Source organism: Scatophagus argus, chromosome 5, assembly GCF_020382885.2.
Source record: "Scatophagus argus isolate fScaArg1 chromosome 5, fScaArg1.pri, whole genome shotgun sequence".
NCBI lineage: Eukaryota > Metazoa > Chordata > Actinopteri > Scatophagidae > Scatophagus > Scatophagus argus.
Genome location: NC_058497.1, coordinates 9824194 through 9846574, shown reverse-complemented (window position 1 = coordinate 9846574; position 22381 = coordinate 9824194). Strand labels below are relative to the sequence as shown.

General features: G+C 40.1%; 1 protein-coding gene across 3 annotated transcripts in view; it reads left to right on the top strand.

Annotated features, from left to right (window-relative positions):
* The window catches only part of veph1 (ventricular zone expressed PH domain-containing 1), a 70688-nt gene extending 48662 nt beyond the window's left edge, over positions 1–22026 (top strand). For 2 of the 3 annotated variants that reach the window (XM_046388614.1, XM_046388615.1), the window contains exons 11-15: positions 440–574; positions 7410–7527; positions 17900–18036; positions 21344–21397; positions 21744–22026. In XM_046388614.1, the coding sequence (XP_046244570.1) occupies positions 440–574; positions 7410–7527; positions 17900–18036; positions 21344–21397; positions 21744–21926 (627 nt within the window). In that variant the 3' untranslated portion in view covers positions 21927–22026. The remainder of the gene's footprint in view (positions 1–439; positions 575–7409; positions 7528–17899; positions 18037–21343; positions 21398–21743) is intronic. The other variant, XM_046388616.1, reaches the window with a different exon arrangement.
* Positions 22027–22381: the final 355 nt, after the last annotated feature.

The following is a 22381-nucleotide window of genomic DNA, read 5'->3' as shown; positions in this document are numbered from 1 at the left end:
GCACTAAAGTGCAGCTGAGGCTGATGGGAATGTCATCAGAGTTCAGATGTTTGTTCATAAGAGAAATTAGTGGTAGTCTAGTCAAATGTGTGCACCAAATTTCATTGCAGTCCATCCAGTGGATGCTTTAATTTTTAACCTTGACTTCTCGTCATTTAGGAATAAAACCAAAAAACATAAGCTTCAAATTGTCAGTTCTCCACCTTCCTTGCCATATTTGGAAATCTAAAGAGAGCTTTGAGGTTCAGAAATGTACCAGACTATGTATCAATCTATGACTGCATCTGTTCAAGTATAAAATTGCATGCAAGGCTCGATTTGTTTTCCCAATTCGATTTTCCCCTTGTTCATCCAAACTTTTCCTTTGTCTCCATACAAACCATAACCCCTGTTTTGTGTAAATATTTTTGTGCTTTTGTTTTCTCCCTCTTTTGGCCAGAGTAAGTCCAGTGCCCCTCTATCCTCCAAGGACGAATGTGTCCAGAAACTTGCTTCTCTGTGGGAGAAGACGCAGCTAAAAGGAGCTCACAGCTTCCCCATGGCCATGACACAACAACCTACCCCACACAGGAAGGTACTGGAACACAGTGTGTCTGTATGCTGCTTCCTCCTAAAAGCTGTCTGTCTCCAGCAAAGGGGATGAAGTCATCTGTAGTGAAAAAATAAAAACAAAAGTTCCAAGAAAGGCAAGTGTCAAAGTTCACAATCCACTTTGTTTAAATATGGAAGTCACTAAATGGACATTTTTGTATACAAGGCCTCTGCTCACCCTGACTCCTCCTCCTCCTCATCTTTATCGTGTGTGCGTGCGTGTGTGTGTGTGAATATGTCAGTGTTTCTGTGAGAGTGTGGATGTGGGTGATGTTTCTCCCACTGCTCCTCCATAGTGTGACAAAGCTAAGTGGTCTCTAGGAAACAATTAGACCCACTAAGAAAATAAAGATCTGTCTTTCTCTAAACATGTGTTGTGGCTGCAGTGAGACAGAACAGCTATGGTTACCATATGGAGCCTGAACAGAGGTATTCATAAACACACGCGCACACATACACACACACACACACACACACAAACTGAGCACAGGCCCACGAACACTGGTGGTCATAATCTTTTAGTGTGTTCATTGTGTCTGTCACCAGTGAAATGTGTTTTCCGCTGTTCTTAATTGGACTACTTGAACCTTAAAGAAATAGTTCATTATTTAAAAATGTAATAATTTGTGACTTGTAAGAGAAGATCAATAAGAAGCTGCGGCCAGCTGGCTGAGTTTAAAGACTGGAAACAGGAAACATGATATCCAAACAGGGTTTATCAGCTGATACAGAGTACTGAAACAACACCAAATCCTATATATGTTGCTTAGAAGGTCATTACATGTAATTCATTCCTGAGTTGTTAAATGCTGAGGCGTTAATTACATAAATGAAAGCCTGTGTGTGTGTGTCCTCACAGAAAAGGTTTCATCAATGTAATTCATGCTTCTTCATTCATTTCATCTTTTATACAGACTAAAACTGGTCTGACAAACAATATAGCTCCTCCTTTTTAGAGATTTACAAGCAACCTCTCAACAAAGAAGGGAGCAAATCTATAATAAAGAAAACTATTTGTCAGAGTCAGTTATTGATACTGTTAAGACATAACTTTTCACAGTAAAGACGTACCACTGGCTACACATTAAAACTGAATTACTGTGGAGCACATGCAGGAAGTTCATTTAGCAGTAACATCAGACTGCTGCTGCAAATAACAGGAGCAGAGCTTAATGGGGACATTTTGCCAAGCTTTGTGTCATTACAATGTGGGTAGTCTGCGCAAATGACCAGTTTTTGCTAAAACTACCCAGAACTCAGATCGATCTGTGAAATGAGGCAGTGCTAATCTCTCACCTAAAATGTTTTCAAAAACAGATTTTAGTGAACTGGTTAGCTGTAATGCATGATTGATTGTTACCAGCCCGCCATCATACTGTCTCCTGTTTCAAAATGGGGTCAAAACCAAGCGCTGTTGAACTCGCAGTACATCACCCACCAACCAGAGCGTTTATTGGCCTGGTGTGACTCAGTACATTCTGGTTCTTGTAGATTTTCCCTGAAATACCAAAGCTGTTTTTCTGTTTTCTCTATTTATGTCAAAAAATATCATAAAAATATTTGTATCTGTCTACAGCGTAGACATCCACATTTTATGACAAGACCTTTCCAGCCGTGAAATAGTTCCTTAAGAACAATATTTAATGTGGATCAGTGATGTTTTGGCACAGATGCTGATCCAGTGGACCTGCCAAGTACGCAGGTTAGACAAACAGAATGATATACTGTTGCCTGGGTCTCCTTTGTTTCTAAAATGGTTTCAGTCTCATATTTCAGGGAGTACCAAGAAAAGCCACAGAGAAAAGATGAGATTTAATGAGACATGGAGGATGAGGGTCACAACCTTTCCCTCCATCCATATGCTCTGCGTTTCCTATTTTCTCTCTTTCCATCCTCGTTAGTCTCACAGCCTCCCTCCCATCACTGTCAACCAATCACAAACACATGTAGTGGAAAACGAGGAGAGAGGAGATGCCAAAGGGAGAAAACCTAGGACCTATAAGAGACAGGAAAGGTCATTTAAAGGGAACCTTAGGACGTTATGAGGCTTCAGGGATGTAAGAGATGACCTCTTGCAGCACAGTTTAGCAGTTCGATCTTCAGACAGACTGAAATAACAGTTACTGATAAAAGGGGATGAAAGTAAAGTGGTAATTGTGCTTCTCCTGGTAACAATGAGAGGTGGGAGAAAACAGGAATATAAAGGAGAGAAGGGAGGAAAGAAGGTTTTGTAAAGGAAGGATGTTTGGTGAAAAGATGACTAAAGTTAAGTGTAAACTTAAGAATATAAAAACAATTAAAGAAGAAGAATTTAAAAAATTATTAAAAAGACAGATGAAAAAGAGACAAGACTTTGTGTCCCTGATGAAGGAAGAACATGCAGAATGAAAAAGACAGGAAGATGGAGAGAAAGATGTCATATGAGAGCTCAAAGAGGTAGTTTAAAGTTTCCACGTATTATGTAGCAAGAGAACACAGGAAGAGGAAAAGAGGGAAAGCATGAGATATGCTCGAGGAAACCTAAAAAGGCAGATACAGCACGAGAATTGTTTCACCTGTTGTCTTTCTTCTGCCTGAAGTGAGGGCGTTTGTTGATACACTTGTGGTGGAGATAAAGCTTGGTGGAAGAAGAGGATGATGTAGAAATGCTGAGTACCAAGAGATAGAATTACACTGAAGACAGAGCTGAAGCTGAGATTAGATAACGACAATTGGGGAAGGAAAAAACAAACAGGGCCAGGATGGGAAGAAGGAAGCAAGAGCAGGAGGACTGAAAGGACAGGATTTGGTTTATGTATGGGAATTGTTTGTGCCTGTTTGAAATGACTTATAATGCCAGGACCCTTGTTTTTCCTCATAAAATTCCCGCCCAGGCAGAGGATAAATGTCAAGAGAGACAGAAATGAAGCCTGTGCTTGGTTTATTGCCTTCATCCATCTCTCCTCCACTCCTGTTTTCAACACTCCCACTTCTCATCCACTCACCTTTCTCTTGGCTTTACACTCCCCTCTCTGCTACCCTCTGTGCATCCACCTCCCACTGTCCCATCTCTCTCTCTCTTTGTCTCTGGTGAAGTTTGTTCAGGAAACCCCCAAAGAGCGTCTCTGTCCTCTCCTCTTGTCTCCTCCCTTCCGGCCTTTTGTCTTTGTCTCTAGTCTTTTCGTCTACTTTTCTTTATCTGTGTGCTTGTTTGCACCACTGCAACATTTTTGTGGTGATTTTTCCTGTTTAGATTCTATTCTATTCTTATTTTATTCACATGCTTAGTCATTTGTTTTTTCTATTCAGCTGTACTTATTTCTGTTTTTGTGCTGCGATTTTAACATTTTAACATCAACATTTTAACAACTCACGAAAAGGTTCCCCTTTCACAAAAATTACTAAAATACCTTTATCTCATTTCAATAAATAGCATTTTAGAACTGCAGACACATTGCATCTTTCAGTCATGCAGTTATAACCTTGCATCTTGATCCAATTATAATGGTCAAGAAACAATGAAGGAAGGGTTGGGGGGTGCAAAAAGAGAGAGAAGGGCTGTATTGAAAGAGGAAAGGAGGTTATGTGAGGATAGATGGATTATATTCAGAACATGGTTTAGTCATTGTTTCTTCATCTCTTTATTGAACGCGCCTCTCTGGTGCTGATGAATTGAATATGGGCTTGTGTTTGTCCACATCCGCCTGTTGCCTGGCTGCAAATTTGTCACTCTAAACATCCTGAAAGCTCATTTAAACCAAATACAAATCATTTACGCTGTGTATTATGGCCTGTCAGCTGTGTGTGTGTGTGTGTGTGTGTGTGTGTGTGTGGTGAGCCTGGCACACACAGACTGTAGTTTGAGCTTTTCTGATTCTTACTCATATTCCTTTAATGATTCATTACTCATTGAGTTATGAGTCTTCATTCTCTCACACACTGTTCCTCAGCTTCTGACTCACAGTCTGTCTGTCATCATCTTCCAGCTTCTGTCTTTGTCTTTGTTCTTGAGGCTTTTCAGAGAACCGATGATTCAGATCAACTTTGTTTTGTATGAGTGAACAATGCCAAAGCTATTTTAATAGTTTTGATAGTTGTTTAGGCATGAATTGGATTTTCTAACCCAGAAAATGTTCTTTTTTTTATTATCTCTGAAAGCCAAAACTCATTAAGATTACTGAAAAGTCCAAAATGATTCATTGAAGATATGTCAGGAGCAGCTCACGTCTGTCAGCCGAAAGTGGCACATCTTTAAAATGGCATCGTTTACAAGATGTAGAGTGCTCTCTACAGAGCCACATGAAGACTTTAAACATCTGTTTTCACTGACTGAGTGGTACTCTTTCAGATAAGTAAACTGAATTTCATGTGATTAAAATTGTTGGAGTGCCCCTGTAACTGCATTACCATTTGGAAGCTATACAAATGTGTTGTGTTTTTTTAAAATCTCTTTCATCTCAGTTCAAACAGAAGTTGTCTCATGACACTTTCCAATTAGAGCACGTCTACACCAAACTCTTTAATTTGATTTTTGGTACAGAGCGACCCAACAAAGCCCTTCAGAAACCTCGGAGCAGACCCCGATTCAGTGTGGGCAGCCATATGCCTTGACTGGTTAGGTTGTGAGAGAAAGAGAGAGAGAGAGCAAGACAGGAGAGGAGACACAGACAGAGATGCGTAGCAACAGTGAAAATAACAGAACAGTTATTACCGTAACAGTATTAACAATCATAATGATCATAGCAGCACTGGTAATAGTAGTAATAATAATAATGTAGAAATCTGACATGCGAGACGAGAAAATTAAGGTAGTGATATGCAGGAGAATTAGTTCCCCTGGCAAAGCAGCTTGTAACTACAGCTGTCACGTTCATGTCGTGGAGTAAATAATCTTACATGGTCTTGGCAAAGCCCTAACTGAACTTGTTACAACACAAAGGGTCCCATTCAAGCAATGGTGTAGAGTTCATGGTGCAGGTGCATTCAGGGCCTGTCCATCTCCTTTTTGGTAGTAAAATGGCCCATCATCTGGGTGAACAGGTTGTTTTTAGTCTTTTAATTAATCATAACTTTGGGCAGAACTTGAATTTAACCAATCAGAGTGTCATCTCCCATTCCCCTTTAAAGCCAGGTGTGCCTCGCCTGGGGCATGGCTGTTTAAACAGCAGCACCCATCTCACTGAGAGACATGTTTGAGGCCAGTTCACCCTCCGCCTCTGTCGTCTCACAGTCGTCTGTCCCATCAGCAACTCCATCTGACTGCATATGAGCAAATACACAAATGTTTCACTGGGAAGGATGAGGAGAAGGAGGGCTGTTACTCATAGCTGTGTTTAACAGTGATGCATGGATCCCAGGATCAGACATGCTCATGGCCAGTGCTCTGTGTGTGTGTGTGTGTGTGTGCATGTGCGCATGTGCATGTCTGTTGAAATTTGGTGTTTAGTTTCATGGCAGCAGAAACATTAAAAACTAGCTTTAGGTCACACAGTCTCTTAGCTCAGTCATTACAGCTACCTGTTTTTCTTACATTCCTTCAAATCCAGCTCCCTCTGGGCATTTCCTGTGAGTCTAACTTTGTCATAGTAATAAATACGTCTCTGGCTCTCTAATGGATCATCAGAAAATGTGAAAGGACTGCACCAGGGTCAGAGTTCAAGAGAAATATGAAAGCAAACTATTCTAGTGGGTTGGTGGTGAGGATATATAACACTGAATTCATTATAAAGAGATTTAGTTAAACTCAAACACAGCACGCATACAGTACGAACACACATGCGCGCACGCCTGCACACATACGCACAGACACATAGAAGAGAGTGACTGCTTCTTTGTCATGAAGACTGATGACAGTAATCCATCATTTTCTTAAATGTTCCTGTTTTTCTCTAAACCAGCCTAAGATAAATATGTATTTTCTCTCATGGGTTTAAGTGATGCTGAAGTGTGCCTCTGTGTATATAAGGAGAAGTATAACTCTTACCATGTGCAGGCAGGTCTTTAGGGATTTGGAAGGCGGGTCTTGGTTTCCACTGCTTTCTGTTTTGACACATACACACTGATGCATAGTTGCACAGTACAAACCTAAAGCTCTTAAATACCTGAGGGTTTATCATTTGTGAGTGTATGCTTGTGATTGTGTGTGTGTGTGTATGCATGTACAGCAACTTGTAGCAGCAGCGCTCAGTGAGATGGCTAAACCTTTCTTGTAAATTAGAGTTTCTTCTTACTCTTGTAGAAACTGGAAAGAAGAGCCTGATAAATAAACGTTGACCAGTTTCCTTTAAATTTGACAGGATCACCCCACTGTTTGGTTTGACTGGAAATGGCTCCTAATGTGCACAGCGTTCAGCATTTTGTTCAAGCTGCACATGAAGAGAGGCTTTCTGTACCAGTCAATAAAGACTCTCCTGTCTCCACACATAAAAGACAAGAGGACAAATAGACAAAATAAAGGAAACCACCACAGGAAATCCATGATGAAGGCTTCATTTCCCTAAGCTATTTAAACTCTTTAGTTAAAATTGCCTATTTAATTTCGATTCAGTCTTACTACTGGCTAAGTACGCCCTGCGCTCTGTTGTGTTGAAGTGTTCCAATAAGCCTAGACAGTGTGTCGGTGAGTCAGCATGAGCAAGATGGGACCCTGAAACTGAATCAGCTAAATGGAATTCAGCCATCATTCATTTTAATATTTACACTTGCGCTTTTCCCACTGTGACATGTCAAAATGCCTGCTGGGAAAAGGGCCTATTGTCAATATAAATAAAAGCATACCAACCGAAAAGTCTAACTGTCATCACAGGACCGTTTTCTGTTTTCTTTCCTTCTGTCTTTAGGACCTGGACAGTCTCCAGATTCAGCTGGAGGAGGTGCGTTTCTTTGACCTGTTTGGCTACAGTGAGGAAGAGGGAAGCTGGCTCTGTTTCATGTGTAACAACCCTGAGAAAGCCACAGGTACATACACACACACACATTACCTCTCTTAAACAAAAGCTCAATTATACTGAATCGTCAGTTTAGTGTGTGTGCATATCAGTGCATATCAGCTTTGCTTTTCATACACAGGAACAGTGATGTCAGAAAATAAACTTGTATCAACTTCATACTAATATGATCGGATCAGCTACCATTCTGATAACATGGCATCAAAAGTTGACCCTGGAAATGAAAAAGTTCGTGGTGAAAATCAGTTCAGTTGTGTTTTTTTTTTTTTTTTTTTTTTTTGCTGTGCGACTATTATTTGCTTTGTATACTTTGAATTTAACATGGTAATAGATAAGTCGTGAATTAATAGTGATGAACACTGATGGCTGGAGTAACCGCACAAAATCAATAAATCCGTGGCCATAAAAGTGTAAAAAGGTGAGGCAAAAGAAACAAGGGAAATAAAGACTACAGGCATAAACAACCAGACTCCACTGTGGTTTCCTCTGAACTGCTCTTAACCCTTGTCGTCTTCTCTAAACAGAGCAATGAACAAGTGAAGTGGCGTTTTAAAAGATTTCCTTTCACTTCTTGGTCATTTCACCAGCTTTCCTGGGCACAGTTGTGTTTCCCTGGGGGTCTGATAGTAAAACCATCGCAGCGTTCCGTCATATGTTTTTACTCAGAAGGCCTTCAAGGCCTCTTTGCTCTCTTTTTCCCAGAACAGCCAAGGAAAAAGAGAGCAAAGAGCACCTCTTATTTAATAGCTGCCAGCAGTCTGATTTTTGTGTCATTACGAAGGGTCACTGCAATCAGTCAGCCACTGCCATCATGACTCACTCCTTTGGACCAGTAACACTTGGAACTGTGATTTAAAGAAAAAAAATCACATTTAGATCACTGAGTGTGTTTACTGCCTACAATACAGCTGTACTCACTGCAGACTTATATATAAATATATTGTATAAAATGTTAGCAAAACATTGAAAAAAGGTGTGTACACCTGTCTCACACACAGTGGCTCCCCACTTTTCAGACTCTCCTCCCACACTTGCTTCCCCACTGTGTTAAAGGCAGCACAAAGAGCTTGTGCGTGGGTGAGTGATGATGCAGTAAATTTGTCTATAAATCAATGAGCGACAGTTTAGCTTCAAGGGGTGCAAATGTGACAGAGCTTTTGGGGGAAAAAGGCTTTAAATCTGTGTGTCTCTGTATGTCTCAAATGGAAGCAGTTATTAGTTATATAAGAGGAGTCAGAGGGGGCAGTTTGTGGCAGATGTTGTGTGCTGATGAAGAAATATGGAGGGAGAAGAGAGAGGGGGTCGGGAGGTAGGAATGAGAGGGACCGGCTTCTGAGCAAGTGAACCTGAAATCAAGGAAGCATAGTGTCACTAATAAGTAGTTGTAAACCTCCGTCCCGACAAGCAACCTGGCGTGTTCAGGCTCTGCTTTTTGATGGCAGCTAATAAGAAGAAAGTTAAAGCCGGAGGCAGGACGTTGTTTGCCGGCGGAAGGAAACAGGCAGATGGGATGCAGTTAAAGTTTAGTAAGTGCATGTGCGTGTGTTTATTTATGTTTATGTGCTCTGGAGGGAGAGAGGTTCAGATTATAGATGTTTACCACATGTAGCAGGTTGTATCTAATAAGGAGAGAACAGCTTTGTCGGTGAGAGTTTGGGTGGTTTTTCCAATCTCAAAAAAATAAAGCAATTATTTGTAAAAAATTATTTTGTATTCACAACATTTAAGTAATTATTATTTATTCTGCAGGTCTAACAAACATGTTGAGTGCAATTTTTATTCAAGAAACAAACGATTTTAAGAATATTTTGAAGCCAGCATTGTTTACCTTAATGTTTGTGAGCTGTCACTCTTCTTCTTTCCTACCTTTTGTTGCTGCAGCTGCCGACTGTCAATCAGTGGAATAATGTGAAAGTGTTGCCACGCTGCACAGCATACATAATACTATTAAGAACTATTTCCAGTCATGAATGTCAATGGGATTATCTGCAGTGTGACACTATGTGTGCATATGAGGGTGTCAGATTTATTAAACTGTCTCTGGCATAAATGTAAATTTTCAAGTATGATTCGGGCTAATGCCAATAATACTATTGCCTTATTTTCCACATTTATTTTTCATTCTGCCACCAGCTGGATTTGCATTTTGTGTTTTACTTCAGTGTTCACTTCCACTGCAGCCTCGCTACAGTCGTCTGGGACTAATGGAGACCCAAACGCAACCAAAACATGTCCTTTTTGCAATACAAAGTATCAAATTACAGTGTTAGATGCATCGTTTAACTAGCTTTAGTTGATTGATAAACAGGTTGAAAGTAGAAAGCATCTGAAAGCCCAAACTTTAGAGGGATTAAAACAGTAAAATATCTGTCATAAGCGCATGTAACTTGGTTCGTTGTGGACTGGTACGTCACCTTATGCCTCCCTTCACTTTTGAGCCCTATGTGAGCACTTGGAATAACGCTGCACGCTGTCTAAATGTTTCTCCAGATGTCAGTATTGAACATAGGAGATAATTTAGTGAGTGATGAATGATCTGCATCTATTCAAATGAAAGTCATTCATTTGGTTTGTTTATATTGAAGCTGTCATTAAGCTGGGCTGACAACTTCTCTTTTTCTTTCTTACAAGTCATTGTCTTGTCATCACCCATTTCTTCAAACACACACACACACACACACATATACACGCATGTCAGACTATACAAAAGCCACATAAGAGCCTTTCTTTCAGCTCTGCTGCTGAGGTCCAACCAGTGCCGTCACTGAGCCAACTGAAGGACTGCAAGGAATGCACGATTTCCTTTTCGATTCATGCTCGTCTCTTGACATTGGGATTAGTAGCACCTTCCCACTGGGACTGTATGATTGGAAGCGTGTGTGGACACGTGTTTACTGAAGCATTTGTGTCTTTGTGGTCTCGGATGGTCCTACTGTTCTGCATGTCTGCATCTGGTATAAACTAAAAGGGTTATTTACAAAAAAGCACAGTATATTTTTTCACTTACCCCTCTTAATGTCTAGCCAAGCCATTTTGAGATTTTCTGTCTCTGTCTCCCTATTACCGTGCAGATTAAAGTGATTTACTGGAATCTGGTGAGCATAGCATTAATACATTTGGAGAATTTAACTGTTTTTACTGAAACAGGAAATTTTCACATTTCTGATGTATTCAAGCATCAAATATTGTGTGCGTGCATGCATGTCTCTTACTTGGAACAACAAATTCTCCCAGCATGGCTGTATATCTATCCTGTGCTGTATTCAAACAGCCTTCTGTGTCAAGTCAGTGACCCCCGTGTGACCTTTACCACCTGAGGCGTGACATTTTTGTGTCAGTCATGAACTCAGTGGCCTGATCCAACGCTATCTGCAGCTGATCATTAGTCAGCTGTCAACAGTCAGCTACATAACTTAGAGGAAATGTAACATGTTACGCAAAACGTCAAGGTAGTTCATGTTGTCTCTACTGTGCAGGACAAGTTTTGAAATATTAAATCAGATTTTGGAACCATTTTCAAACCTTTTTAAGGGTTACTTCTACCTTTAATTGATGATATGCTCTTGAGAGTCAGAAAGAAATGTAGGGAGATAGAAAGGAGAGACATTCAGGTCCCTGGCCCAGCAGACCCCTGTGAGACCCCTTTCAGAATCATACTGACTCATTTACTAACCTGTGAATCAAAACTATCATTAGCAGCCACTGCACATTTGACCCAGTGTTGTATGTGTAACCCATCAAGTGGGGATTTTGCAGAAAATTTATCGAATTGCTTTTAACATCCATGCAACCTGAAGAAATTTATGGGGAAGTTGTTCTCGGTTTAGACAGACTGTACTGCACTCTATGATGTTAAGGCAGTGCCTGCATCTGTGCCATCAAATATAGGACACCAGCCCCTTGCACATTCAAATGGCTCATGTACATGAAATTGTCTGAAAATTCAAATGGTTTATGGAGATGTGAGGTCTTTCTCACATAGCTGAAGCCAGAAAACAAAACTCAAAACAGGAAACTTTCTTATTCGTCCAACTAAAAGCTATCCGGCTACATCCGGAGTATTTGGTCAAGTTACAGTAAATGTCAGTGATGACTCATCTCATTGACACAAATGTAACAACTTGACTTCAGATCCAATGCAATTTGGATTTGGAACTTTTCACTTTGAGGTGACCCAATTGTTTTTATATTCATCATAAAAGATTCAAATATTTACCATGTATACATGCTGGTCACATTATGAGCTGCTACCAGCCAATATTTTACTTTACAGTGCTTTATATTGCTTTACCATATTAAAAACTTGCTGACTTGGCTTGAGTGGTTCACTGTGATTACTACACAAATTACGCACACAAGCAGGGAGCTGCTCTCGTGTTTTAATGGGAAAGATGAAGTGCTTTCCATTGTGAAGGCCAAAGTGGAGCCAGTAGTTACCTGATATACTGTTGAGTTCAACTGCAGGAATGCCTTTGAAGTGAGCAGTAATGTGTGTGTGTGTGTGTGTGTGTGTGTGTGTGTGTGTGTGCACATCCTCTCATTCTCTTTCAGGGTTTCCAGTAACAAGAGAAAAGAGATTTGTAATTGGCTTGAGTGGATTTTGGCACTCACAAACATACACACAATTTATACATGCATATACATATACATACATATACAATGTATACATACCCTCTCATCCTCATGTCTCTACTTGTGGATTTGTGCACACATTCACTCATGTCTAGAAGAAAGATCCCCTGTTTGCAATAAGATGGAAAACCCCAAGCCAATCTCTCCATCGTCCCACCATCAATCAGTGAAGACACGCTGGACAGAAATTCTCACCTCCAGGAATTGTGTTGCAAATTCAGGAGATTCTTTGGCTAAAAGCGGACGACCATCACTCTTTGCCAAAGTTTAAGTGCCTTTGCCACAAATGGATTTTTTGAGAGTTAGCAGTATTTGCTGAGATGATCTAAGACAGCAGATATTCTGGCAAAACCATCAGAGCAGGTTGTGATTATAAGGAAACATTGTTAGCTAGTACCTCATTATTGACAAGAAAGCATATTCATTTTTATAGTATTCGTCTATAAAATCTCTCTCTATATAAATATATATATATATAATAAATAAATTTTATATATATATACAAAATAAAAAGTCAAATCATATGTTTGTAGTTATTTTTAAGCTATGATTTAAAAACAGATAATATGGTGACCAGCCTGAACTCCTCAGGCAGAGAATTCCAGAGCCTGCGTGTCCTGATGCTCTTAGTCACCAGCCATGACCTCAGAAAAACTAGCAATGGTAGGTTAGAGGATCTCAGGCCATGACTTAGCATAGGGAGTCAATAACTTTGTATTTACCATGTTGAGCTTCGAAGATTATTAAAGAGATTTCTGATCAATCCTGAAATTAATTGTCAGCCAGTGACAGGAGGCAAGGATGTAGATGAAGCCAAGCCACTGTGGGTTGTGTAAGGCTTGTAATCAATGCTTTGCAATGGACGCAAAAAAGACAAAAGCGTGAATAAAACTTTCGAAGTCTGGAAGAAACAAAGCTGGTTTGGATTTGGTAATATTTGTTGTATAGCAGCCATGTCTATAAGCGTACCCATCGTTGTACTGGTGAATGCTTGAATTAATTTGCTTTGACCCCCTCCTCCCCGTTTGAGAACCACTACGCTAAAGAAGAGCAGCTACAGACCACTTTGGATTGTGTTTTGTCCTTTTGCATGATCTCAACTGCATCTATACTTGATCAGAATTAGCGTAGCCTTTTGGGCTGCTCTCCTTTTGCAGAAACGATCTATAGTTACCTCCATCGTTTTCCCAGTTGTCGATGTTTACTAGTTAAGCTACCTGCATGCTACTGAGACTACTTATATCGTTCCCACTGCCATAAAGACACAAGTGCTGTCTGGCAGCATTTCACAGTCATTACAGATCCAATGAAATTCTGCAGAGGCAAAGATTTTAATCATCTGTCAACTTCTGCAATGCACATTTACATTTACATGTTGAGCTTCCCACCCAGGCATCCACCAAACCCCCTAAAATTACCACAATCAACAATCAGTCAATCAACAACACATCCATGTCGTATCCCTGCAAGCCACTCTTGTAAATCACTTAGCTGCTCTTATTGCAACAAAAAAAACAAGATTGTTGCGCTTATTTCCACTTTTATTCAAATAAAAATAATTTTAATGCCCCAACAGATACAGACACAAATACAAGAACTCTCTGCAGATCCCAACTGGCAACAGGGCGTTCTATTGAAACCAACCAGGGCCTCTAACTGATCATTTTGTCTGTGTCTGTTTTCAGTTTTTATTTCTAAAAAATTTCCAAAACATGTTTTTGCAGAGCTAGACATGTTACAAGAAGCACCTTTCTTCTCGGTAATGACTTGGCATGTTCTCCACTTATGAAATTCTGTCACTCAAAAAAGCAAACTGACATTTAACACAGCAGGCAGGTTGGTAGCTTGTTTACAACCACATTTTTCCCCAACATTGACAGTTAACAAGAAAGAGATTAAGTGTCTCTCTGGATACGTCTCACTTCTCTCCTCACACCTCATCCCACCAAACACCAAACCACACACATTACTACACAAATGCACACATATGTTTGAAGATGAATATGAACGTCCTTTCATATTTGGACCTGAGGGTGTAATAAGGCTTGCGTTTGCAGTGACAGCTGTTTCACGTGATGTTGTGGGTTGGAAACTTGACTCCTGTCACAGTTTTGAAATCCTGTCACTCCAATGAAGCTCAAAGCTCAAAATGTAGTACTCGAGCCTCTGGCAGAGGGCTTTATTAGGAGTCAGATTTAGAAATAAAATGTGTGAGTTCAGTAATCTGAACACACTTGGACAGATCTAAATAAAGGTGTCAGTGCAGCAGAAAGAAACTAAACTCATATTGGGGTCTGATCAAGTGCAATGCTCATTATAATTATTTGACAAATCACAATATTTGTGATTTAATTACTTATGTATAGTTACTTCAAGGTAGCATGTTAATTCCCCTCCAATTCAATTCAATTTATTTATATAGCGCCAAATCAACAACAAAATTAAAATAAATTCAATTAAAAATAAATCAAAATTTCACTGAACTACCTGAGTAAATCTAATTTGTTACCTTTGTCCACTGTTTGTGTCTTCGTGTCATTGTTTGACTTCAGTGTGTTTTGGGCGAGGGGTCGTGAACTGCTTGCCTGAGGCTGATGACAAATCCAGGGATCCCTTTCCAGGTGTCCGCATCAAAGCAAGGAGACGGCACGAGGCACGATGATTTATGCACCTGACAAGTTTATTTCAGCACTCAGAAAACTGAAATATTTGTTAGATGATGCAGATAAGCCGGCACCCCACAGAAGTGGGAGTGTTTCCAGTCGTATATGAGTGTTTCTGCCTAAACAGGCTCACAGGATGTCGGCGTGTCCTGCGAAGGACACTCATTCACAGCCTTCTTAAAGATCAGAAATGTTTTGCTCTGGTGATTGTCATCCTGGTTGAATCATCAGTGTGATACAAAAAACCTAGAAATTCAAACCATTAATACTTACATTAATACTACTTACATCCATACCTTTAAAATAATAATTTCTACAGAAATATTCCCTACATTTAATTTTTTTTTTCAACTTTTTTGTCTTCAGTGAGTTTGCTGAAACAGTGGCAACTGTTGCAGAAGAAAAATGAAGTCAATGTGAAAGTACCAAAAACTGCTGTCCCTTAAATGGCCACTTGAGGCTGACTCCAAAAATGAGTCAATCCCCATAGACCCTCATATCAAAATACCCGACTCCAACACTTTTGGTCTCTGTAGCTAATTTCCACGTTTATGACAACTATATGGGAGGTGAATTGTTATATGACTCACTCATTTAAATTGTACCAAGGTTTGAAGTTGTGCTCAAGTGAGTGTGTGGCTGCTTTGAGATAGCTGAGCAGATAGCTGAACAGATAGCTGCTAGCTGTCTGCAGATAATTCAAGGCACTGAATTTGACCTCTCAGCTGCGTTTGTGGTGTCGGTGGTTTTGGGGAGATTTTCATGCAAATTTTGCACAAATAATATTGATTGCTCTGCAGATAATTGTACAAGCAGACCATCCAATAAGACAGTGCTTCACATCTCTGCCTATGTTTGGATGAGCTGGGGGTTGGGTGGAGTCAGGCACCGATGGTGATGTCAGAGAGACTGTGTCCATTTTTGTTCTGGAAAAACGCATTCCTGTGTCATTTTTGAAATTACATTTTTCAATTCTGGAAGAAATGTGAACAAGTTTACATTCTCCTCCATTGTATTTGGGTTGGGGATGGATATCTCAAAACCTGGACAAAGCAAACAAAAACTAGCTGTATGGAAGAAAGTCTAAATTGGGGGGAACTGGCCCTTTAAAAGAAAGATTTGTGAAGGAATCAGTGTTTGTCTTGCAGCCCTGCATAGTAAGGCATTTTCGGGTGCAGGTTGGGATTGTTATTACTGTCGATGTATATATTATTTCTTAAATAGTCACTAAAATGCCACATGCTATTAAATACCCATACTCAGACACTGAAATAATGTCTGTGAAAAGACTGAAATAATGTGAAACGGAAACACAGCAAACAAGCTTGTCTTTGTTCTCTCTACTTTTTCAAGGTTCTGATGACATTTAAAGGTTCGTCCTGTTTGACGTCGGGCACATCTGTGAATCACCTCTGCAGCATGCCCACACACTCACACACACTCCTATCAGACTGATTTTATCTCTTCACTGCTTTAGTCATCATCATGGCAACAAGGAAGGTCTCTGTCAGTAGTCAACTTCTGACTTCCTGGTTTACTGGCACCAATACCTGAACCAATCAAAACAGCTGTGTGTTTTGGCCTGGAGATCACAGTACTCTCAAAGTACACAGAGAATACAAAGTCATGGGAAATTAATCCGTGATCAGTTATTTTAAAGCTGGTCGTTAGCGTTCGAACAAAACACCCATGTACGTAAACACAAAAAAACACATAGATTCACACACTTATAGGTACTGTCACACACACACACACGCACACACACACACACACACACAAACAGGTTTGATGTGGGTGAGTGTTTCTAATCAGACTGGTCCAGACTCGACTTTGTGGGAATTCTCCTCTGTCAGTGAGACAAAATGCTTTTGTTGATTTAAACTGAGCAACAGCTTAATGTCGACTGGAATGGAAAAAGTTCCAGTTTGTTTGTTTGTATTGTTTGTTTCATTAAACTGAAACGGCTTTAGGGTTGTTAAACATCCCAGCAAAAAAATTAAAGAGACAGAAATTGAAATAAATACAGAGAACAGAAGTTTACTGTGAGAACAGTGTAACAGTAAATTCATGATGTGAGTCTTAGATCAGCAGGCTGTTCTGCACTTTAGATGTGAAAATGTTTTGTTGCCTCTCTTTATATGGAGAAAACTGAGACGTGAAGAAGGCGGATGGTTTGTAATCTGCAGGGTTTACCACATTTGATGAACATCCTGATGGCTTCAGGGTGTTTCTGGCTTAAAAACACACCGAGCCTTTGTACATTACGATTAGCCATGTGAATGGTAGCACATGCCGGCCCATGTACAAGCAGCCATTGTTGTACATTAATTTCCCCATGAAAGTCTTCTCAAATGGTGGTGCATTTGGTGGATTTAATACATTTAAATGATCTGGACTCTGAAGCTGCATTTTGTTATACCATATGTTTGGTAAAGTAATGCCAGCTTTCTTCTCACCAGACAGGAAGTAGTCACATTGAACTCTGTGAAAACATAATCAGTTGTCCACCTCTAATGAAGATGTCTGTCTCTGGATAAACTATTTTTGTTGGTTCAAAAAGAGACACTTTGGTGCACGCTAATTCAAAGCGCAGCTGGTCATGAAGCCTTTGTGTTGAGAAATTAGGTGCTGCACATTTTGCGTATGAAATAAAACGCTATGTATGCTCGCGTGCTCTATAACATAAAAGAGGGGGATATTCAAGATAGGAAAAGATGGAAAAATTAAAATTTGCCTGCCAGCTGTAATGAATGTAATGATAAATTCAAAGCAATCTGGATATGGCATCAGTCTCAAAACTTGGTGGAGATGAAAAACCTATCACAGTGCCAAATAATAAATGGTATTGTTTATTTCACCATCCATCTCATCATTTTTACTTATTGTTTGTCTTTTGGGCTCAATTTTCCCATCACAAAGCACACAAAAACAGTGCTGTTCATTGGCTGATTCAAGTCCCAGATGAAAGTCATGAATGCATCCTAGTGACGCCCCTTTGAGATCAGTTCATTGATGTTTAGCAGTAAACACCAAAATATTTCCTTGTTTTCTTTCCTTCTTTTTTTCTTTCTTTCTTCCCTTCTCTAGTCGTGAACCAAGAGGGACAGCCTTTAATCGAGGGGAAGCTGAAGGAGAAGCAGGTCCGCTGGAAGTTCATCAAGCGCTGGAAAACCCGCTACTTCACTTTGGCAGGAAACCAGCTCCTCTTCCGGAGAGGCAAATCGGTACGTAGCTAATGAAAACGAGGCCTCCTCACACACAAACACACTCATGCACGGATATACAGGGTCATTGTCTCCGACCTCTCACTCAGAGAACCCTCATTAATATTTCCCTGTTCCGTGTCATTTGAATCATGATGAAACTCTGTATGAAACAGTGGAAATCTCATATCGTGATAAGCTCAATTGTCCCCTTGGAGCATCTGGTGAATCCGACTGTAGCAAGCCTTGGCCCCGGTAAGGACTCGTGGGGGACTCACGAGGCCAAAGCAGGATGCTGCAACAACATGAGTCATTCTGACCCACTATAACTCAAAGCAGATATCATTACGCACAAGTAGCATACACACAAGAAGACGTATAGCCTCGTACTGTGTGTGTGTGTGTGTGTGAAAGAAAGGCCAAACTCAAAGGTGAGGAGATTTCCCTCTGGGTTGCAACAGCACTAGTTCTCCAGCTTTCCTGTGTTTGGTGACTTGCTGTTAGGTTGAACAAAGGCTGAGGTCACTGAACAGAGAATTGTTGTCCAAAGGGAAAGTTTGCTTAATCAAAAACATGGAGCGGAAGCAGCGTGATAGAAGACGTGTTGAAAAAGTTTTGCTAAAAAAAAATAGGTCAGATTTGATTTTTTTTTTGTTTTGTTTGTTTTTTTGTTTTGTTTTTTTTTTGTTTTTTTTCTGAAAAGTTGCAACATATTGTTGTGGCTTATGGCTGTCTTCTACAAGTAAGTAATTGTAATTGAAAAATAATTTCACAGCCAAGAGGAGATTTGATGTTGTTTGGATCCTTAGAGCTTGCCAGCTTTATACAATCAGAAAAGTAGAGTTGAGCTCTCTCTCTGTCTCTCTGTCTCTCTCCCTGTCTCTCTTTCTTTATACTGAACAATAGTCTTTGTGCTGCTATCCAGATGGTAATTGATTCCTCTCAGCAGCCACAAATTGGAGAGTTTTTTTTGTGTTAGTTCTCTGAGCTCAGTCTGTCTTTGCCAGCATGTTCTAGTTTGTTGTGAAAGATCTTTTTCCCAACTGGGGAGTGAGATTAAGAACCAAAAAATGTGTTGTTTCCTCCACACTGAGTGATCGAGCAGCTCTGACTCATTGAGAGGTCATAATCTATTTTAATTCTGTTACTACTCTGTACAGCTACTACTATTATTACTGTTACTAATACTGCTATCATAATCACCGCAGTACCTCCTGTATACTTTGTTATCATAATCTACAGTTTCAATATTTCTAGTATTATTACTGCTGCTATGCATCTCTGCCCCACCCCCCCTCTCTCTCTCTCTCTCTCTCTCTCTCTCTCTCTCTCTCTCTCTCTCTCTCTCTCAACCCATCCGGTCAAAGCAGATGGCTCCGAGGTTTCTGCGTTCTAAAAGGCAGTTTTTCCTCGCCACTGTCACCAAGTCTTTGCTCAAGGGGGAATGTTGGGGTCTCTCTGTATTACAATTTAATTAAATTGAAAGTTTCACGAGATAACTTTTGTTGTGAATTAGCACTATATAAATAAACTGAATTGAATTGAATTGACACATTCCCCACAACCTCACAAAGCTATGTGTCGTATCTCGGTCTGCTACTTGTCGTGTTCATTTCCATGAGCGCATGAACCAAGTGGATCACACACTCTGTAAAGGAGGATACCTGTTTCCTCTATGTTGTGGGTTATTGCTGAACCCTGGTTTGTCCTCCACTGAGTGCTGTATTTTCTCTTTAATTGGGACTAGTCTACAGGCAGGCCTGGGCTTGAATTTGGCAAGACCTAATGCAGGAATACAGAAAACAATGCATACAGAAAAATGGGACTTATATGAGAATGAATGATGTATTCAGTGTCAGTGTGTTTATATATCACTGCACTTATGATGACACTAAGTAGAGCAGAAGCATATATAAGCCTTATCCCTTATCCTGTTTACTTTTTATTGTCTTTCTCTGTGGCATAACTTGGCACATTGTTTTGTATTGTTTTGCTGCTTCAGTCCACTGAATGCCATTTTCCTACCTTCCAGGCAGCCGTTAGTTTCCACTGTTGAGACATTGAAAAAGTGCTTTTGTTAACCCATTACTGTAAGAGTGTCTCGTCTTACTTTTGTTAGTGAAAGTGCTGCTAAGTTGTGGTGTGTTTAGTTGACCTGATAGGCTTCAAAATCCAGCATATTATTAATTTACAAGGTGATTTGACGTGTCACTGGGCAGAAGACAAAAAGCAAACATGCACATCCTGAAAAGCATAATGTGAGTCACAGCACACAGAATGGTTCTGTTTAGCAGCCAAATGTTCAGTGCAGTTGTACTGTTGAGAGGGTCACTGTCAGTAAGCCCTTTCCCAAAATCCCAAACATTTTTAGTCAAATATGAATAATAATGCAATCTAAAGTTATAATGATATGAATTTTAAAATCATTTTTGCCATCTCAAGACCTAGACAGCAAGGACACCCCTGGAAAGTTATTGCCTTTTATTTCAGTCTCTGGCAAGACTTTCTGGGTAGGATAACACAAATCGAATGTCCATCTGAATCAGATCTGAATCAGGGAACCAAGATCAGACCCTCAGCACAGCCAGCTGGGAGGTGAACTGTGAGAATGTCTGCTTCAACACACACACACACGCCGCAGAAAGGATGTCTGCAGTCGAGTCTCGCAGCTAGCTCTGGTCATGTTACCTACATAACTATGTGAAGAAGACGTGACTGTGGTGCAGCACATACACAACCACACCTCCCCACACTTACAAACACACGCTTTCAAAATGACCTGCCCTGGAAAAGCAGAACAATAATGTGTAATTGGTTTCTTCTGAGGTTGTACATGCTGGAAACAAAACTATGACGCAGTATTGTGAAGCTGATAGTGCAGACAGATTTATTGATATTCTTAAAATGCACAATGAACTTTTATATGACTCAACCATACTTTAACATTTCCTTTTTGTGCTACTTTATACCATAAGATTTAACTTCTTTTCAGAGGGGAATATTATACTTTTTAATGCATGATATTTACTTCACATTTACAGTTGCTAGTAATTTATTCAGTTAACAAAACATTATACTATCTTATAAAATGTGATACATTTTACGGGATAAACTACCCTACAGTTAATGAAAGTTAAAATTTACTCTACATCAAGCACAACTGACATATTTATGAGTAACATTTTGAATTTTACTTATCTTTGTAAGATAAGGATTTTGATGTAATGTGGCAGTGTTGCTGTTGGAAAATGAAGAATTCTGTGATTTTTCATGTGAGGTTTTTCATTTGTTTTCTTGTGTGTTCTCTTATTTTCTGTTCTCTGCCCAGAAGGATGAGCTGGATGACATCCCTATTGAGCTGAGCAAGGTGCAAAGTGTCAAGGTGAAGCTTTATACTGTAACCATCCCTTACAAAACTGCTCCCAAAACTTTTTGATCTTCACACTGGTCACATGTTTTTGTATCATTAGCAGTGTAGCTGGATTCATGGCTGTGGTTTTGTTATTACGAAGCTGCTTATAATCATCTGATCATGTTTACTGCGTGGAAGGTTGAAAACCTCCACACTCAGATCACAGATTCACACACTTTGAGCGGGCTTACATTACAACTGTACATTGAGGGAGTAAGCCAGTCTAAAAGATGACAACCTGCATCTCTTCAGATGTTAAAACTCTAAGTTTGTCTTCTTTTTCTTATCCTTCTCTTTCTCATCTTTTTTTCCAAAGGTGGTAGCCAAGAAGCGACGCGATCGCGGCCTTCCGCGGGCCTTTGAGATCTTCACGGACAGCAAGACGTACGTGCTGAAAGCTCAGGATGAGAAACACGCTGAGGAGTGGCTGCAGTGCATCAATGTGGCTGTGGCCCAGGCCAGAGAGAGGGAGAACAGAGAGGCTACCACCTACCTGTGAGAGCAGCACAAACTGATGAGGACATGCGCTGTACCATTGGCAGTGCATGCTATGCACACATGTAAACTCATACATGCACAGACAACCATGTTTAGTTGAACATAAAAAACACACAACATCCACTGCCAGTAGTACAACAGAGGAACATTATATCTACAACCGTGTGCCGTCATAACTGAATGTTACAGCACATGAGTGTTACAGATTAAAGTTACATGTGACGTGTTCAGAAGGTCTTCACCTGATTGGACTGGACCACATGATGTGGACATTTCAGCTTCCTCTGCTTGAACCCAGACTCTGCTGTGAGCGTTAGTAATCAAACAAAACCAGCATCTGTGGAAACTTGGGATTTGGAAGATTAATGACGCATGATGATTAAAATTTACTACAGTAAAGAGTAGTATTCAGCAATAAAGACTTGACACAATACACAGACCTCATATGGACTTGTA